Source organism: Nipponia nippon, unplaced genomic scaffold (genome assembly GCF_047370975.1).
Source record: "Nipponia nippon isolate SJK-2023a ecotype South Korea unplaced genomic scaffold, ASM4737097v1 scaffold_1, whole genome shotgun sequence".
NCBI classification, from domain to species: Eukaryota; Metazoa; Chordata; class Aves; order Pelecaniformes; family Threskiornithidae; genus Nipponia; species Nipponia nippon.
The window spans coordinates 121,271,581-121,289,688 of NW_028262290.1; the positions used below are offsets into that span (position 1 = coordinate 121,271,581).

General features: G+C 36.3%; 1 protein-coding gene across 3 annotated transcripts in view; it reads right to left on the reverse strand.

The window, feature by feature from the left end:
- ANO10 (anoctamin 10) overlaps window positions 1-18,108 on the reverse strand; it is a 125,825-nt gene that overhangs the window by 91,866 nt on the left and 15,851 nt on the right. For all 3 annotated transcript variants that reach the window (XM_087770616.1, XM_087770604.1, XM_087770598.1), the window contains exons 10-11: window positions 15,405-15,596; window positions 12,853-12,981 (exon numbers count right to left, since the gene is read on the reverse strand). In XM_087770616.1, coding sequence (XP_087626742.1) covers window positions 12,853-12,981; window positions 15,405-15,596 — 321 coding nt within the window. The remainder of the gene's footprint in view (window positions 1-12,852; window positions 12,982-15,404; window positions 15,597-18,108) is intronic.

Here is an 18,108-nt window from a genome sequence, read left to right on the forward strand (position 1 = left end):
TAGAGCTTTTGATCCATTGCTACACCGATTATTTTGTATTTAAACTGCGCAACTACAGATCTCAAAGTTTAATCTACATTGCGGGGGGGCGGGAGGGGAGAGCAAGCTGCTATTACTGTTATTCATTCCACCTTCAGAAACGGGGAGGGAGGGAGTGGAGGAGACACAGAAAACAGACTAGAAACGCAGACTAAAACCTCTCATTTTAAAAGATTTATACCAGAATAAAATTATTATAATACTATAACAGAGCATCCACATGAGGTGGTACACCCCTAACATTTCTTCTTCAGTAACTGTTATTGTTAACTTCTCCGGGTAGTTAAGGTCTTAGTGTAACCATCACAGCACCTGAGGTTCCTTGGAAAGCCTGAGCAGCTTGCAAGATTCATAAAAACAGAAAAACAAAATGGTAGAAGGCTCTACCTATACTCAGAACTTGCAATTTCAATCACACCGATACAAAGACCATGCAGTTGTCAAGGAACTGCAGTCTCAATACTACCTAGGACATCAGAAGTTACGCTGTGCGCTACATGTGGCTTTCAAGATATGCACCAAAATAATCCAAACTAGAAGTCCTAAAACGGCAGAGCCACTCATTCCTTCTGACATATCCAAAGTCAGTTTTATTTGGCCGTGACAGGACCATCGAAGTTTAGGGACAACCAATTCATGAAGCTATTAACATAATGGTACCAGTGGCACTCTTCAACCTGCTGTCTCCACGGGGAGGAATATGGCCACATCCCATTCTCACTGCCAGCTCTGCTTTTGACTCTTTAAAGGGACAGCTTGCAGTGAGAATTTAAAAGTAATTTTAGTCTCCTGGAATTACAGGGAGGGAAACAGAAACAGGACCACTTAAAGGAACACACTACGGTCTGGGTTGTGGACTTCTTATTCATACGTAAGGAGTTAACCCTCAAATAGACCCTATTTACACATTTTGTGCTTTCAAAAAAAAAAAAAAACAAAACACTTAATACACTTTCCCCAGAATTATTTTGTTAAACTGGCATGAAAACCACTGGAAAGATGTCACACTAATACTCATTATATTTCTCCTGCTTGCCCCTGCAGTTCCTATAACTATACAGGAAATAAAGCAGGACTGCCAAATGCAACCAGTGTTAGAATAAAGTAATACTTCAATTTTTTCCAACATACTATCCCTCAATATGCATTAATAATTTATCTGTTACAAACTACTCCTGGTATAGCCATCTTTTTTAAAATGAAGCCCTTTAGAACCTAGAAGAACAAGAAAGTACTTGAATTCAGTAATTTCATTTGCTAAACTGTAACAGTAAAAATGTAAACATTTCTTTTAACAATCTGTTTATTCCCATTTCACTGGATTTTAAAACAAGTTTCACTCAGAATTTGCAATGGTTATGAAGTTCTGAAAAAAAATACAGTGAGATGCAGATAAATTCAAATATTGCAAACTCTATATTTCAAGTTTAATAAAAGATACCCTTATATTTGATATTGGTTTATCTGTAATCCCTATACCACGCGCACACACACTCTCTCTTGCACACACTTACGTTTTATCTTACAACAAATCCTCTGACTAAAACTAAGCTTGATCAAACATATTATGGTTTATGAATTCTCAGCAGCTTCTGTTTCTTCTTTGTATTATTCACTGTAGAGCTTTAGCCGATTACAGGCATGCATTAGAAATCTCCCATGACTCCAAAAGGACTGTTCAAGGTATTAGAACAGAAAGCAGCAGCAGCATACCAGGCAGCTTGCACACTGCCACAGTTAATGAAAAATCCCTTTGAAAATTACACATCACTCCACTAATTTCTTCTGATCAGAAGAGTGAAATTCTGAATTGACACTTCCATCCAGTATAAGATAAAAATTCAGTGCAAAAACGAAGTAATTAAGCCCCAGTTCTTTTGACATCTACTTTACGGCATGACTCATGACCATCTTCAGCCTGCGTTCAATAAAACATTTTCACAGAGACTATTAAAAAAAAAATTAACTCTATACTACAGCCTTTCAGTCCAGTACTGCGTTTTCTCGCGTAATTTAAGTTCTAAAATAAGTTTTCAGTTAAGTGTGCCAGGTGGTTCTCAGCACTTAAAAAACAAAATAAAGCAAGCAAACATAAAACAAAGGGATTTTTTTTTTATAAAACCAGATTTTCAAAAGCAAATGATGCTTTGGAAATTTTTCTAAAGACGGTTAGGAGGGGAAAAACTATAGCAACAGATTTAGCTCATTTTTAAATAAGAGACTGTAGAACTCATGCTGCAAGTTTCCAATAAACGACTACTAATCACACTTACAATACTGAGCAGGTGTGTAACAAAGTCAACAACATGAACACAAAAGTCGATCCAGAAGGATTAACACTCCAAACCAGAGTGTTAGAAGTTATCACAAAGAAAATTTAATAAAAGAAAAGCAAATTCTTCTGCAATTTTACAACTGCAAAACATGTAAGCAACAAATTTACATCATTAAGACTCTTTCTGAAGAGTAGTGTTTAATCAACAATCCAGAGGCTCCAACAGAGGTATGACTGGCTTTCTCCTGCTATTTGGAGACAGTTTTACTGATCTTCTGTTCTCCATCTCTTTCCCATCTGCAGCTGCAAACCCCACATTTTCTACCTTGGATTCTCTTACCTGCTCAGAGCCACTCATTTTCACTCTCAATCACTTGAGGATACAAATGACGAATTGGATTTATTCTCTAATGCTACACACAATTTAAAAACCAACCAAACAAACCAACCAAAACATACCACCTTAGACAAAGAAGTTATATAGAACTTTGGAGATGGGAAGAACATCACAGTCCCTGAGAAGGAAGGCTTCTAGTAAGAAGAATACAAAGAAACACTACTGCAAACTGCATCACAGATGTATGGAAATATAGTATCTGAATCCTATAGCTCTACCTATGCTCTAGGAAATGCCAGTACTCAGGCTTGTGCTGGCAGCTATGGATATCACATTTGCAGAAAATTATTTAAATAATATAACTGAATAAACTAATACGTTATTTACAAAACAAAACAATTCAGTTCCATGAAATGGTAAGCCAACCTTGGAATGGCTGTGAACCCAGGAGGTTTTGAATGTTCATACTCTATCTTGTCATTCAACAATTACTAATCTTAATCAAGTGGAAGGTAAACAATGAATATTAATAGGTATTAACTTGGCTTTTGTCTGGCCATTGAACTTCCAACTGCCAGCAAGGAAGCTGTATATGCTGATCAGGCTTGAGTTGGAAATCTCATATTTATACTTTTAAAGGAAACTTCTTTGTGGGAAATATTAAGCTAAGTGGGTTTTAGAGAGATCTGAAAGTCTGATTCTCATGAAGTTCTTTAAAATGTCTTGTAATTGTCTCCAAAGCTCTGTTCTCTATTCATCTTCCCTTTTGAAGTTTTTTCATTTAGGCAGCTTTGCACAATCCCAGAAGGAACAGAAAAAAAATATTCCTACTCAGTCTTCTCCTGCTGTTTTTCCAGTTTGACGCTTCTGAAGCACTTAATTAGCATAGTTACAGAATATGCTCTCTTCCCGGGAGAATTCCTAAGGTATCTCCCCATCCAACCTTTCTAGTATATGCATGGTTTAAAAATACAGTAGTATCTACCAATGTTAAATTCACGAGGAATGGCACAATCCCAGAAGACACACCCATTTCTGCTTCTTACTGAAGGGACCCCAATGCGAGTTAAAGCATTGCTGAGATCCTTCTTAAAAGTTCAGATCTTTCAGCTAACTAGCACCTTTGTAGTTCCCTGTTCCTACCACCACCTGGCTGACAGCAAGAAGGGAGTATTCCCTTTTTGCTATCACTGTTTCTACTAAGACACCTCCCAGGTTTGCTTTCCCTGTGAGAAGGCTTCTTGTGCCACCGATGTCTTAACCTCCACTATAACGTCACACCCACACTGGCAGTATCCAATTCAGAATTAAAAGTCCTCCTTACGCAGAAAAGACAACTGAAAAAAGAGCAGAGAAAAGCTAGAAAAATCCAGGGTAGAACCAATACACACGATGATTACTTAAGCTAAGAGTATATTAACATTAGTTGCTTAACTAGCTTTTTGCTATGAAATCATTCCAGTTCTTTTGAAAAAGTGTATATGCCATTGTATAAAAGCATTGCACACTTTCATATGCAGCTCTGGCCAGCTCATTTTCAGTAGTGAGACAGGTCCTTAAAAAGGTTTACACTGCAAATCACCAGATCCTGGGAATTAATTTCTAGGAAGCACAACTACATCGTTGGCTATACTAATATACTCTTCCCTTGGCCTCTGCTGCAGAAAGGATTCTGACCTAGATAGACTCACAATCTGACCTAGCTCAGCCATTGCTTTGTGCATACTCCTAGTTCAACCAGATAAAAAAATTCTGTTTAAAAAAAAAAAAAAAAGTAAAGCTGTATTTCATACACCAAGTCTGACCTTTACAACCAAGACATGTATTTATTTAAAGATAAAAGTCACATTCTGAATTGTGTCACTCTGAAGTGAGGAATGAAAATTACTGTCAAAATACAATGCTCCAGTTGGATTAGACACAGTAGTAAAATATATCAACACATTTCAGTTATCAGGGTTGAAAAACTTGATGGAATACAGTGGTTTCTTGTTGTCCTACACATTACTACACATACCCACATATTAACACATTTCAGTGTTTGTACATGGTTTGAGCAGCACAATTCATTCATCTGTGTGATTATTTTTCAACTTCCAACAGAGCAATTTGAGAATCTGAAAAAGGAAGTGTTTGAGAAAAGAACAGAAGATAAGGAGGAACAAATTAAAATGACTCACAAATAGGAAAATGCACAAATACTGCTTTAAATTCTGAGACTTTCAAAAAGCCAGTGGACTATTTAAGGATGGATAGATAGATGTTAACATGTATTTTCATTTCTGTACTAGCAGAAAGCTATGGAATGCAACCAGCAACTACAAACTTACTTAGATATTTGATTTTTTTAATGTTTGTTTTCATTCTGACAAGCTTTTGCCATTAATCTTCGCTATTCAAAGTCACCAAAAATCTACACTAAATCAGAATGAATATCTCAAAAGAACCAGTAGATGGCAATAAAAAGATCTGTGATAAATTTTGATTTTGGAAATAAACATAATCTGTATTAATGTACAACCAGCAAAATTGTCATTTTTTTTTTAACCTCGTTGATATGGTCCCAGGAGTCTGGTTCAGCAGCAAGCACTTATAAAATTTTATACAGACAAATCCATAAATCCTCCCACCATCTGAAAAGGTTAAAATTCTCACTGAGGTGAGAAAAAAAACCCCTGAGAACCATCTGTTCCCCTGTTACTCACAAGAATAACTTCTCTAAAATATTTCATAACTTCATATTCAAACTAAACCTACAATTTCAAGAATCTTTTGCAAAGTACAATGTGTATAAAATGCATAGAAATTTGAGTTCGTTTTCATTCTTAAAGTGTTGTCAAACAATAAACCAAAGAATCACTAAACTTTAAGTCTTTATACTACAGTAATCTTTAGAAACTTCCACTAAGTGTTATACCAATGCTATTCAGCATCTTCTGGTAATATCTGCCAGAGCTTCAGCTTGAAATTAAAATATCAAACTATTTTTATGGCTCACAATTGCAAATCTAGGAATAAACCTAACTGCAGTGGCTTACCTGTCTACCATAGAATACAAAAAACCAAATTACTATTTTGTACGATATTAAAAATGAAAACATAAATATCAGATTTTTAAAGGAGGACTTTTAGATATGATTTCTTATGTGTATGTATACATATTATGTGTAAGTTTGCAGCTGAGGTAGAGGTATTCTTGAACAGAAACGATATGTTAATTGAAATCACCAGTGGCTTGGATTAACCTTTTTTAACATTCAGAATTAGTAATGCTGCAGAATTATTTTATGTATGTATCCATCAATGAACCAAATAATTACACAATTTACATAAAGTGCATTTTTCCATTTATCTTTCTGTATTTTCCTATTTTCATCACAAGTGCAAGCATAGATAGGTCTTGGCTAGGATATCTGTTTCACTAAAATAAAATACCTGATGAATAAGCTTGCTAAACATTTTCTCAAAAAGGAACTGTAAGGCTGTCAGTAAGGTTTGTACCTTACCATGAAACATTTCAGAAAGAGCCTTATGTATAACTTCCTAATTAATACTTATTCGTTATAGTTAAATAATCAATTCTTTTTTCCTATACATTTAACTACTAGACAGAAATTTAAACCACACATCAAATAGTTACCAGTAAATACTACTCCTCACATTTATACCTGAAAACTGACAAACTACTCGGGTTATAAATGAAACACCCTCATGTAGTATATATGCATGCATACAAGTATGTACATCAGTATGGAAAAAACACATTACCACAGAAAAGAATTAGCACATGGAAAGACAGATACCTGGAGACTGTTGCCAAAAAAATTTCAGCAGTAAGAAAGTTAAGACTTGTACAACTCGTCCCAGAAATTATTTTCTCTGATTAAAGAGCAAATAGATTGAGGACAAAGAAAGAATACACACTGCAACTAGCAGAAAGATATAAGGGGATAAGCCCACATGAAAAGCACTCCTTGTTTCTTTAAAAGTGGCACTGGCAACTTGGAAAACAGACACTGAAAACCTGGAGGGGGCCTGCTGGAGGGCCACCAAGACTACAGGGTTGAAGAACCTGACATATGAAGAAAGGTTGAAGGAACTGGGCTTGCTCCACTTAGAAAAGAGAAGGGTCGGGAGGGTGGGGAGGATCTAATCACAGTCTTCCAATGCCTAAAGGGTAGCTTTAGAGAAGATGGAGATGCCCTCTTCACAAGGATGCACAGTGAAAGGACAGGAAGCCATGGGTCACAAGTTGCTTCAGGGAAATTTTTCCTTGCCATAAGAAGAAAAAAAACCAAAACAAAAACAAAAAAACAAAACCCAAAAAACCAGTTCTTTGCCATGAGAACAATTAAACAATGGACTAGGTCGCCCAGAGAAGTGGTGGACTTTCCCTCACTGGGAGTATTCAAGTTTTAGCTTAGCTTGACAAGGACATGGACAACCTAATCTAGGGTCCTGCTTTTAGCAAAAGGTTGGACCAAATAATCTCCAGGGGTCCCTTCCAACCTAGACTACTCTCTGGTTCTGTATGTGAAATTCTGCAGCTACTGTATTTTAAATTAGTTCCTGCCACAAGCAAAGAAATAATTTAGCAATTTAAAAAAAAAATCACTTTATGCACAGCTGTTTTGCTTCAACTTTGCACTGTTATAATTCCAACAGTGTCAATGAATTTATGTATGTGTGTACGCTGATGCAGCCTATTTTTCTGCAGTTTTTTCCAGTTTCTCTACTATGTAAAGTTGGCCAATACATAAGTGTACTCTGCCTATCTGCTAAATCCCAAACTCCTGAATTCTACACAAATAAAGCTGTTTTCTCCACCCATGCAGAACACTATACCATGCAGAACCACGCCTCAGTTCCACCCTGCCAGAATGGAATCACGTTATTCCTAAGAAACATGCCAACTAGTACTGTTTCTTAAAAAATACAAATAAAAATAAAAACCAGCTTTATTGGGGGAAAAAAAAAAAAAATAGCACTGAAATCTGTTGCAAAACATTTAAGGATTTTTTTTTAAAGGAAATAAAAGGAAAAGACTAATTTTGACGCAACAAGCCACCTAAAATTGCTTTTGCTCAGAAAGTGGATTCAGAAGATCTTCAACTGCACTTAGGATGCAATACTTACTCATTTCCAAGTTTATCTAGAAAGCGAAGTACAATGATGCCTAGAACCAGATGATAAATATACCTTCTCATCTACTAGAATCCAAACTGCTCGACTCTGGTAGTGTCTCCCAGTTTCTTTGGCACGTCATTTCAGAAACAACTGTCAAGTTTACTGCTGAGCTGACTGAGTGTTGGGGGCATTATATTAAGGGTGCTCAGCAGAAGCTCAAAGAGCTTCTAGTATACACCAGGAGCCCTGTGATGAAGAAATGTACTGAATAAAATGGAACTCCAGAGAAAAGCAGATGTACCAGGAAACTCTCAACCACTTTGATTTTGGATCAGGTATCACTTTTAAACATAACACCACGAACTTTTCAGCTTTATTAACAAGCTATGATTCCTGCTTTCCAGTCTTTGATAAATGGACTGTCAGCTCCTCCTCACCCAGAAAAAACAAAGCTTAAGAAAGGGTTACTTCCCTTATTCCACTCCATACCTCTTACAGAACTGACTTTTAAATATATATATATTTTTTTTTATGAAGCTCATGAAGATCTATATAAAATCTTTATGAGGACTCCATGAAATCAAATGCACACAGCCCAACTGTTTGTTAAGCCATGTTTAGTACAAATACGCTAGTCCTGTCATTACGCTAAGGTCCTCATTTTTATCTATACCAGAGCTGATTTACATTCTTCCCAAAATCATATTTGAAGACTGTAAAGTCAGATTTTATACTACAGCTATCAGCTTCATTATTACGTAGTATTTCCAAGCTAATCCCCAGACGCCTCAATGTGACATAAAACATCCAGGCTAAGTGCACCTCTGCATAAAAGCTTTCCATTAGTTTCCTACATTTGAGTGCTGGATACACAATGAGTTACTTTTGGAGATTAGGATACGCTCATGTTAAGCTGTACTTTACAAATATTGCTTCAAAACCACCCCTACTCATGTACTGTTTGGTTTTTGTTTTGTTGTTTTTTTTTTTTTTAAAAAAAATCACTACTAAGAGTTGTACATAAAACTGATTTCTTGGACTCAGCTTTCAGAGTAGTCCTGAAGTGGATTTAACTAGCATTCTTCAAATTTATGAGAGTCTAAATTAAAAAGAAATAGTCATCAGAAACAAAACTGTTTGTCAACAATTTTCAAAGAAACATAAAAACCACTGCAGAATTAAGGCTACACCTTGTTTTAAACCACTCCCCCAACTATTCACCAAATTTCTTCAAAGTAATTTCCTCAGTTTGATCAAATCAGTGGAACAAGCCAGAGGTGATCGGGAACAGTTTCACACAAGCACAGACGCTTGCTTGGAATGTCCTACTTTGCACCTGTGGTTCATACCAGAAGTATGTGTCTATGGTAGAGCCTGAAGACCTAAACATACTATGGGACATACCTATTTTAAAATTATGTTAATAAGAGCTTATTGTTTCCTGCTTGAAGGACATTCACCTACTTCTTTGTTTGAAAACTGCACTTGCTGCGCTCAGTTAGCATCCATCCATAAGTAAAAGAGGGGAGTGTCACGATTCTGCTCCTGGTTCAAATCATGTTGCCATGGAAGCAGATGTTGGATTGATGAAAATAGGTCAACTGTTCAAAAAAAAATCATTGTTTTAATACTTTAAAAATTATTAAATGTTATTATTTTAATGCTTACCATTATTTATTATGAAATGCTTAATATTTTATTCTATTTAATTAGCATTTACTTTGCTGATACTAATGAAAAAAAATTATTTTGCATAAATCTGTAAGGGCTGGGTACAGAATGCTTACAAGAATACCACACGCAGTCCTTCATCACATCTGTACTGAGTGATGTTAAATGTCACCATATAAACATATTTCCATTTGAAGAATATTAGTATTATTTTTAAAAAGCACCCACATTTTTGCAGAAAAAAAAAAAATCAGGACATTGCCAATACCTGTGCTTGGCTTTGTTAAGAACAGTGCTTTTTCTGTTTACCTTTGCATTGAACAGATACATCAATATTCAACTGCAGTCTCAATTACTTAATCCTGATAAAAATATTTAATGACAGCTAAGATTTTAAGTAGGTTACCCCATCAATTGAACACGTGAAAGCATACATAGCCTACTAAAAAATTTCTTGTGTTCCTTAACATTTTCACACTCCCTGATGTTGTCAACATCGTATAAACACACCATAGAATTCTCATCTCCACCTGCAGCAAACACCAGAAAGTAAAATAACTCACCTCTATCTTTTTGAATCTCACTAGGTGATCTAAAATGCATTTCTATCAACATCCTGACACATCCGACAGAACTTTTTCCTACCTTGACACTGATTTACTTTAGATGGACCAGGTTTGTCCTAGAGGTTTAGACAGATGTATTCTGTTTCTGAATTGCTCTTTACAACTGAAATGCACAGTTTAATCATTAATAAATACAGTAAAAGTGCATAGGAATACTGCTAATACATGAGATTTGTGCTCCTCTCCTAGTTTAGGGATCTGGAGAAAGACTCAGTGGTGTGGAAGTCCCACAAATTTAATCCAGCACAAACCTACAGCACTGCCGTGTGTCTTCCACATGCTCCTTTTCACCAGTGAACGGGGTCAGACAGCTTCTCCCAGATCAATTCCCTAATCTGATTCATCATGCACCAGATAAAAGAAAGTGCCAGTGTAACAGATAAGGTGGGAATAAATACCCAGGAAGCAAAGGCAAAAATAGCCCCATCTCTTTAAGCTGCCATAAATCCATTCTTCTGCTGTTCATAGTCCCACAGCATCTAGTAATCTTCCCTTCTTTCTACCTTTTGTAATCAATGTTTTAACCTGAAATATGTACAACATTACTGATAAAAAAAAATAAAAATCATTTCTGTAACTGAGAACATGTTTAACTGTCAACACAACGGAAACTGTCTTCAACAGAAGTGAAAATCATGTTTGTTGTGTTCATTTTCACACAGTTTTTGAACTAAAATTTATACATAAAATGTATTTCACTTTGGAGAACTCTTTCGGACTCCAGAAACTTCATAACTTGTGTTACAAAACTTCTTGCAAGATCATACAACCTGAGCTGTTCTCTGACTCTTTAAAAAAACAAACAAACAAAAAACCAAAATCCAAACTCACACCCATGAAGTTGTTAAATATTGTTGAAAATGTACTGAAAGACTCTCCCTCAGGAGACTGCAAAAGTTTTAAATTTCACATTGAACAGTTTTGGAATTGTTTATATCCAACAACATTCCAAATATTACATGGCTTGTTATGCTGCAGAAAAGTACTATAAGACTCATATGTTGGTTTTGTGTCTTTGTGTTTTCTCAGACAATAAATAGTTCGTAATAACACAAAAAAGCCAAAAAAAAAAAAATCAAACCAGCATACTTAAAAGTATCAAGCATAGTGGATACTTGTGATTAAAACTGTTTTTTAAATATACCTTTTCTGACAGTACATTATGGGTTGCTTTGTTTTTTTGTTTTTTTTTTTTTTTTTTTTTTTTTTTTATTAAGAACAACAGTAAGAGAAAACTTGACTTTTCTTTAACCAAATGGTTGCCTTCCTTCTCCTCTACTGTGGCTCACGCAGCATTAGCCTCCACCTGTCCCTTCATACAATGTAGTTAGTTATAGATCGGTGGTCTTCACTGAAGTTGCTTCTCAGTATAAGACAACATTTTTGCCTTTCCTTCCCTCGGTACTAATTTACCTTTTCTCTTCAAACTTTCGTCCCTTTATTTTCTTAATCTCCCTTTCCACAGCATTTTCAGATAATTTGAGATACACTGTTAAAAAGGAATTCCAAGAGCTACCTAATTACCACGCTGCAATTCCTGTCATCTAAAGGATTGCACATAAGCAGAATTTAAATTTAGAGAAGAAAAATACTGGTATTCTCCTATGGCTTACCAAGAAACAGAGGCCTGCCTAGAAACCACGTAGCCACCTTCACAAATTAAAACAGATAAGATGGGAATAAACACCCGGGAAGCAATGGCGAAAATAGCCCCATCTCTTTAAGCTGCCATAAATCCATACTGCTTACATTCAGTCATACAGTTTTCATAATACAATCTCTCTGGATATGTTGTCCAGTAATGAACTATAGCATTACATTTAAATTGCCAAATTAACTTTATATTAAAATACCTGACTGAGGTTAATGAAAATGTTCACACACGCATAATAGAAGAATACATCAGGCTGTCTGTAGACTCGAACTTCAGTAAACCAGTTGACACTCTGCAAACCTTAAGGCTTGGGAAATAAAACTCAAAGCAAGCTCATAATTCATTGCATAACCCGTAACACCTATAAAAACAACAAAGTATGTGCTCCTGCTGCACCTCCGTAAGGTGACGCAATTTAACAACTACGCACAGACAACCCAGACTTTTTGCCACAAGAAAAGTAATTCAATTCCTAAAAGCTAAAATAGCATAATTTTGAAAGTCAAAGCAATGCAATACATGAAAGCTCCACAAGAAAGGTACATCAAGGAAAAGTTCTACAATCTCAGTTATTATACAAGATGCCCATAGTCATCCCTCCTTGCCTGAAAAGGAATAACACTCAAATGTTTACTACATAGAATTAGGAAAAGATGAAACCCAACTGGTGTTACAATCACTAGTATTTATACTCATCATACATACTTGTTTCAGATACGGCTTAAAGGAAACATCCATAAAGATATTGCAGGAAGTCTTTATAAGATATGCTCGGGTCACAAACCAAGTAAAGAAACACCCAGTTCACAAAAATATGGTTATTTTCCTTCTTGAAATAGTACTATTAAATTCTTGAAATACACAAAGCAATAAATATACAGTATCTTGTGAATGTATGGAAAAGTATGGCGTTGTTGCCATACATGCATTCACAGTACATGAAAACACAGAGAAAAAGAAAGAAAGAAATCAAAAAACTTTGAAACACTTGTTTGGTAGGGAAATCTTCATTACCTTTTAATATATGGAGGGAAAAAAAAAAAATCTACCTCCTGGTATTACTTCCACTGTCGTTCATGTTATTTGCTACAAAAAAACATGCACTATTTGAAGGCAAACTTACCTCTACCAATGCCACAGTCAGAATAAGGTCCATTTTTGAGTCTGGAAAAAGGGCATTCACTTGTGGAGACATTCCGATCAGTATGCAGTTAGTGACTACTGATATTACACTCATAGTTTCAAAAGCCAACTGAAATAAAACACAAATATATTTATAGTTATGACCATTATCTCTAATTTACCAGTCCCGAAATTGCTCTGGACAATACCTCTCTCTTCATTAAATCCTCAGAAGACCCATTATTTTACTTTTTATTTTCCTTCATCTTTTGAATTCTACGACATAAGACTTGTTTAGCAAGCAGTCCAGACTTCATCAGCTTTAAGAAAAGGCAAGCAGAAGAACACAACAAGGTTTGCAATACCACAAAGACCATCTGGCCACCCTGAATTTTTCTCTAATTTGATTTCTCTATGCATGTGTATATGTGTGTTTGCTGTGAAGAAGTTAAACGCTATTCTTCCACAATTCCATAGTACGGTAAAGACCTTGAGAAGTTATTTACAGAGCACTAACATCCTAGATGTAAGTAATGCCAAATCACCTCCTGAAAAATTCTGAATAATCCTAAAGGAAAAAAGTGGACAGGAAAGCAGCCTTATCCCTGGTATCTTCATGACTCATAATCTGAACGCATAAAAGATTATGCACTCATGTACAGTTGTACTCCCAAACACAAATTTATTTCAGGATAAAGGAAAAAACACAAAATTCCTAGAGGAACTAATAGTCCCAACACACTGTTTTTGGAGGTTTTCTATGAATGTTAAGTAATAGGAAAATGTAAGGATGGTTCAGAAAGCCTTTCTTAAATCACAACCAGTTATACAAGCTGAAATTTGTTGAAAGAAAGATTTACATTTAAACACATGCAACTGCACAAGTCTAAGAAGTTCTTGCCTACAGAGCTCCCACAAAATGCCTGAAAATATTACTACAGCGTGACAATTACTTTTGCAATATAATGGTTACTTATTCCAAGGTCCTCTCTGGAATGAGAAATACTGACATGAAATTGTAGCAATTATCACAATGAATTAGCAGAAGTAACTTTCTCCTTGACAACAAGCTGGTGACTCAGCTCACCTGATAAAATAATTCCGGTATTCCTTTAACAGAAATCTTTCAGCCAATGCTCTAACTTCCCACATGAAACAGATAACTAAATTTTTAAGTCATTATTCTTAATTCACAAAGCAAATGTATTTCTACTATTAGTTAAAAACCTACACTATAAAAAACCCCACACGACTGTACCATTAGTGTTATGGTTTTTCAGCCTACTCCCTAGATTGAAACAAACTACTCTAGCAAAACCAAATGCTATTAATATACCTGCAGTTACGCTTGGGGCTTATGACCACAGCCTCATTTAACTGGTGGTCAATGCATCTATGTCATCAAGATATTGGCAGCATAGATTTGGACTGAGAAAATGCATCAGATGTTAAAATGCAATCAGATTATAATTTACACATTTTAATGACTTACTATTAAAAGACTTCTCCTATAAGTCCACTTCATTAATACCTATGTACATGTCTAATGCATTGCTCAGAATACTTGGTTTGCATGTTTTTACAGTATGCTTCATTTGAGGTTTCCTGATTTCATCTCTCATCTTCGTTTCATTTCATACCGACATTTACAACCCTTCCAAATTAAACAGTGCACTAGTTTATTGTGCCATTTTTCTAATCACATGTAATGAAGACAAGTTGTTAAATAAAACTAGAATATGGATCATCCCCTAGAAATTTCCTCCAACTACTTTACACTCCTTATCAGGCCACTGCTATTATAGAATGCTACAGTCTCTGGACACGACTTAATAGCCTTCTTTTCAGAAAAACCTCTGGTTTTGGAGGAGTTTTACAGGGTTATTTTTAGTCAGAATCAGTTCACTGATGCAGAGCACTCAGCAGGCTCCAAACTAGCTGCTGCTAGCATGATTGCATGGGCAAACAACTGAGGACAGAAAATCCTTAAGCCAGTGCTACTAGCATGAAATTGTTTAGGTAGACTACAATGTTCAGGTTGTGCAGAAAGGTCCTGCTCCTGCTCACAGATCCAGGTTATTTTAAAATTAGTCAGCTTGAGTACCAGTAATCACAAGGGCACACAGCCAAGCATGGGTTAGGAATCCAAGTACTTACCTATCATTCTTCATTTTTTTTTTTTAAACCCTTGCTGAGCTCCATGCTTCTGACATTGCATCAGATGTTACCATTTCTAAAATATGTTGGCTGTAAAGAGTACCAGGCAGTATCTGGCAGCTTTGCTTTGTTGCAGTTGCAACAGGACAACAATACATACATATACAAGGACTAAAGGAAGTATTTGTTTTCTTTTCAAAGGCAACTGAAAAACATGGGATCAAAAACCCCACAAAAAAAACCACTATAGTTGGATAGATAGTATCCTCCGGCATTGAAGAACAAAGTACCTACTAATCTTTAAGAGCAGCTGATGGGTCAAACACATACCTTACATACATTTGTTGAAATGCCTTTTAAAACAAATTAATAGAAAAAGAAACACACAAAAATTACCTGCCAAACACCAATATTTGCTGTGGGTTCTGCAAATGGCCGCTTGTAAACTCTACACATCTTTAAGGCATCAGAATATATCTCTGTGATGTTGTTTAACACTGCAAAGACAGCTGCCAGTGGATAAACACATGAGAAAAGACTCACATAGCCAAACTGTAAGAACAACTCCAGGTAATCATCAAAAGTACCCTGAAAAACAGAGCAAAAATAAGAACAACTTTAACCCACAAAAAATACATGAAGAAACTCAGAATTAACAACACAGTTGTAAACACGCTTCCTCATCCCAAATCAGTTATTTGGGAATGACCGGTGGCAGAAAACAAAAACAACAAAAAATACATCTAGTTAATTTGGAATTATTCAATTACTCAAAACTTCTTAATAAAGGGGAGGCGAAGGTTTTTCCTTTTGCCTAATGCATTCTCTGCAAGTCACAATTCTTATCCTTATCGCATGAAGTAATTGCATAAACACATTCATCCCATTCAAGTTCCTGACTGTCTCAGGGAAACAGTTACAGAAGGAACAGTGGGGGATAGGAAAACAGCATCACGCATTTAAACTGGCAGAACATTCTCGTAAGAGCACTGCGACAAGAAAAGTCCTAGTATTTCAGACTGTACATGAAAGACCTAACCAGAAAAGTAGGTTGGTAGATAGGCAACTCTTTTCTGGTATTTCTGCTTGTTTATTTCAAAACGGGGAAGTCAGAATTAGTGGCCCACTTGAAGGCTGAAATGACAGAACGCAGCACTGACATCTGAAAGGAACAATTAATGCAAACAAAGAGCCCTATTTTGGCAAATGTGCAACACATCTATCACCTGATCTTTAAACCAAGGACGTGGGTACTTAAATACTGATTAAGTATTCACATGTAGGTTATTTGCATATTAGTTTTGTAGTATTAATAATAGTTTTCTATGACTGCAGCAGTTATTTATGGAAGCGAAGAACAAAACCAATTCATTTTTAAAGAAAAGGTGCTCACTGAACAAAGGCTGGTGAAATACCATGAAGAAGTTAACCTGGGATCTAGCTATTTGCCCAGACCCACACATTCTCCTCTCTCTCAAAAATGAGATACTAAAAATAAAGACTTGACAGTAACTGAGATTATTACAAGAACCATGTAAAATTGGTTTTGGCTCCATACATCAGACGCATGGTTCTCTAATCATTTTTGCTGGTTATAGCTGTTAAACTGACTGCCTCTCCAGCACCTAGTGCTTTTTTTCTAGCTAAGAGAGAGAGGCAGTAGAAGCCTGCAAGCTCAGAAATCAACATGGGATGGTCATTAGCCGCATTCTTCATTTGAGCTCATTTTTAAGTTGTGTAGTGTAGCTGGGTGCGACAAACTGATCTGCAGGCCAGACCCTAAGGAGCTACCTAACTTTTAAAACCATTGAGATTTTTCCACAGAAATCTTTTTTTACAAACTCTGAATTTTAGCAAAGTGGGACGTTTGTGCAGGATCACTCACGGGAGTGGCAGTCACATATTTGTCCCCGCTATCACTTTCTCAGACAACTGTTGCAGGCAGGGAGCAACGCTTCCCTTGGTGCTCCGCCTTCTGGTAACTGCACAGTATTCCCACTACTTCCTCACACCTTTCTTCTCATTTCCTTCTCCAGTACCTATGGACTTTTAGAACAGTAGAGTATGAAAATAAAAGGAGTATTTCCTTTTCTCCTACTCAATTTATGACACTTTGTGCAGGAAGAGAGGAGTCTGATAAGATGTTAAGGAAATTTCAAAGTGTGCCATTGTCAGCCACAGAAGCAACACAAACTATGGCATCAAGGAAACACAATCAAAGAAATTCAGGGAGAAAATTAATTAGAGGAGACAAGCAGAAATTTTTTTTTAAAATAATTTAAAAAATGACTGCAGGATGTTTTTACATCTTAAACTGGGTTAAGGGCTGGAGATTTGAAAAGTGAGAGAGCAAGAGGACAAACAAAAAAGAAAATTAAATGTTAAAGATTAAGTGAAGGAAGGAAAAGAAAAGAAGAGCCTGAAACGTTGAATTCTGTCAAGACTCCTGCTAAACTCCTCAGTTACTAAACATAGTCAAATGCTTCCCCCTTGTGACAGATTTAATTTTAGAAATACTCTTTCCTGCTGACAGCTCACTGCTTGCAAACAAATCAGCGGTCTAATATTGTGTATTCACAAGCACAGCACAATTAAAATCTTTGGATTGAAAATAAAATTAAGGCCTTGAGTACACAGTACCTTGATCTGAAACTGAGGCTAGCAGTGGATACCTCCAAGGCAAAGTCATAACTCTACAATTGACCTGTTCGGTCCCCGTGGAAAATTATTCAGGGCAGAACGATACAACAGGTGCAGATACATTTGATCCAGCTCTGCACAAGAAGCACTGGGCAACGTAACTCAAAGACACCACATCGGCTTTGTACGTGCCAGATGAGAATCAGAACTCGGCTCAGGTCTAAAAGGCAGAGCTCATTTGGTAAGGCAGACCAACGCCTGATGGCGATACACAGCTTATGGAGCTGTGCTGGTCTGTTCGCAGGCACAGCGCTGGACTGCGTCGATTCACCAGGTCAGACAGACACTAACCTGGGGACTTCTGCTGTGTTCTCTATTGTAAGATAGCCACGCTCTCTAAGTCTATCTCTCCTCATATAAAATGTGGGAAATACCAGCCTTCCCAGAGGAATTTAAGTAT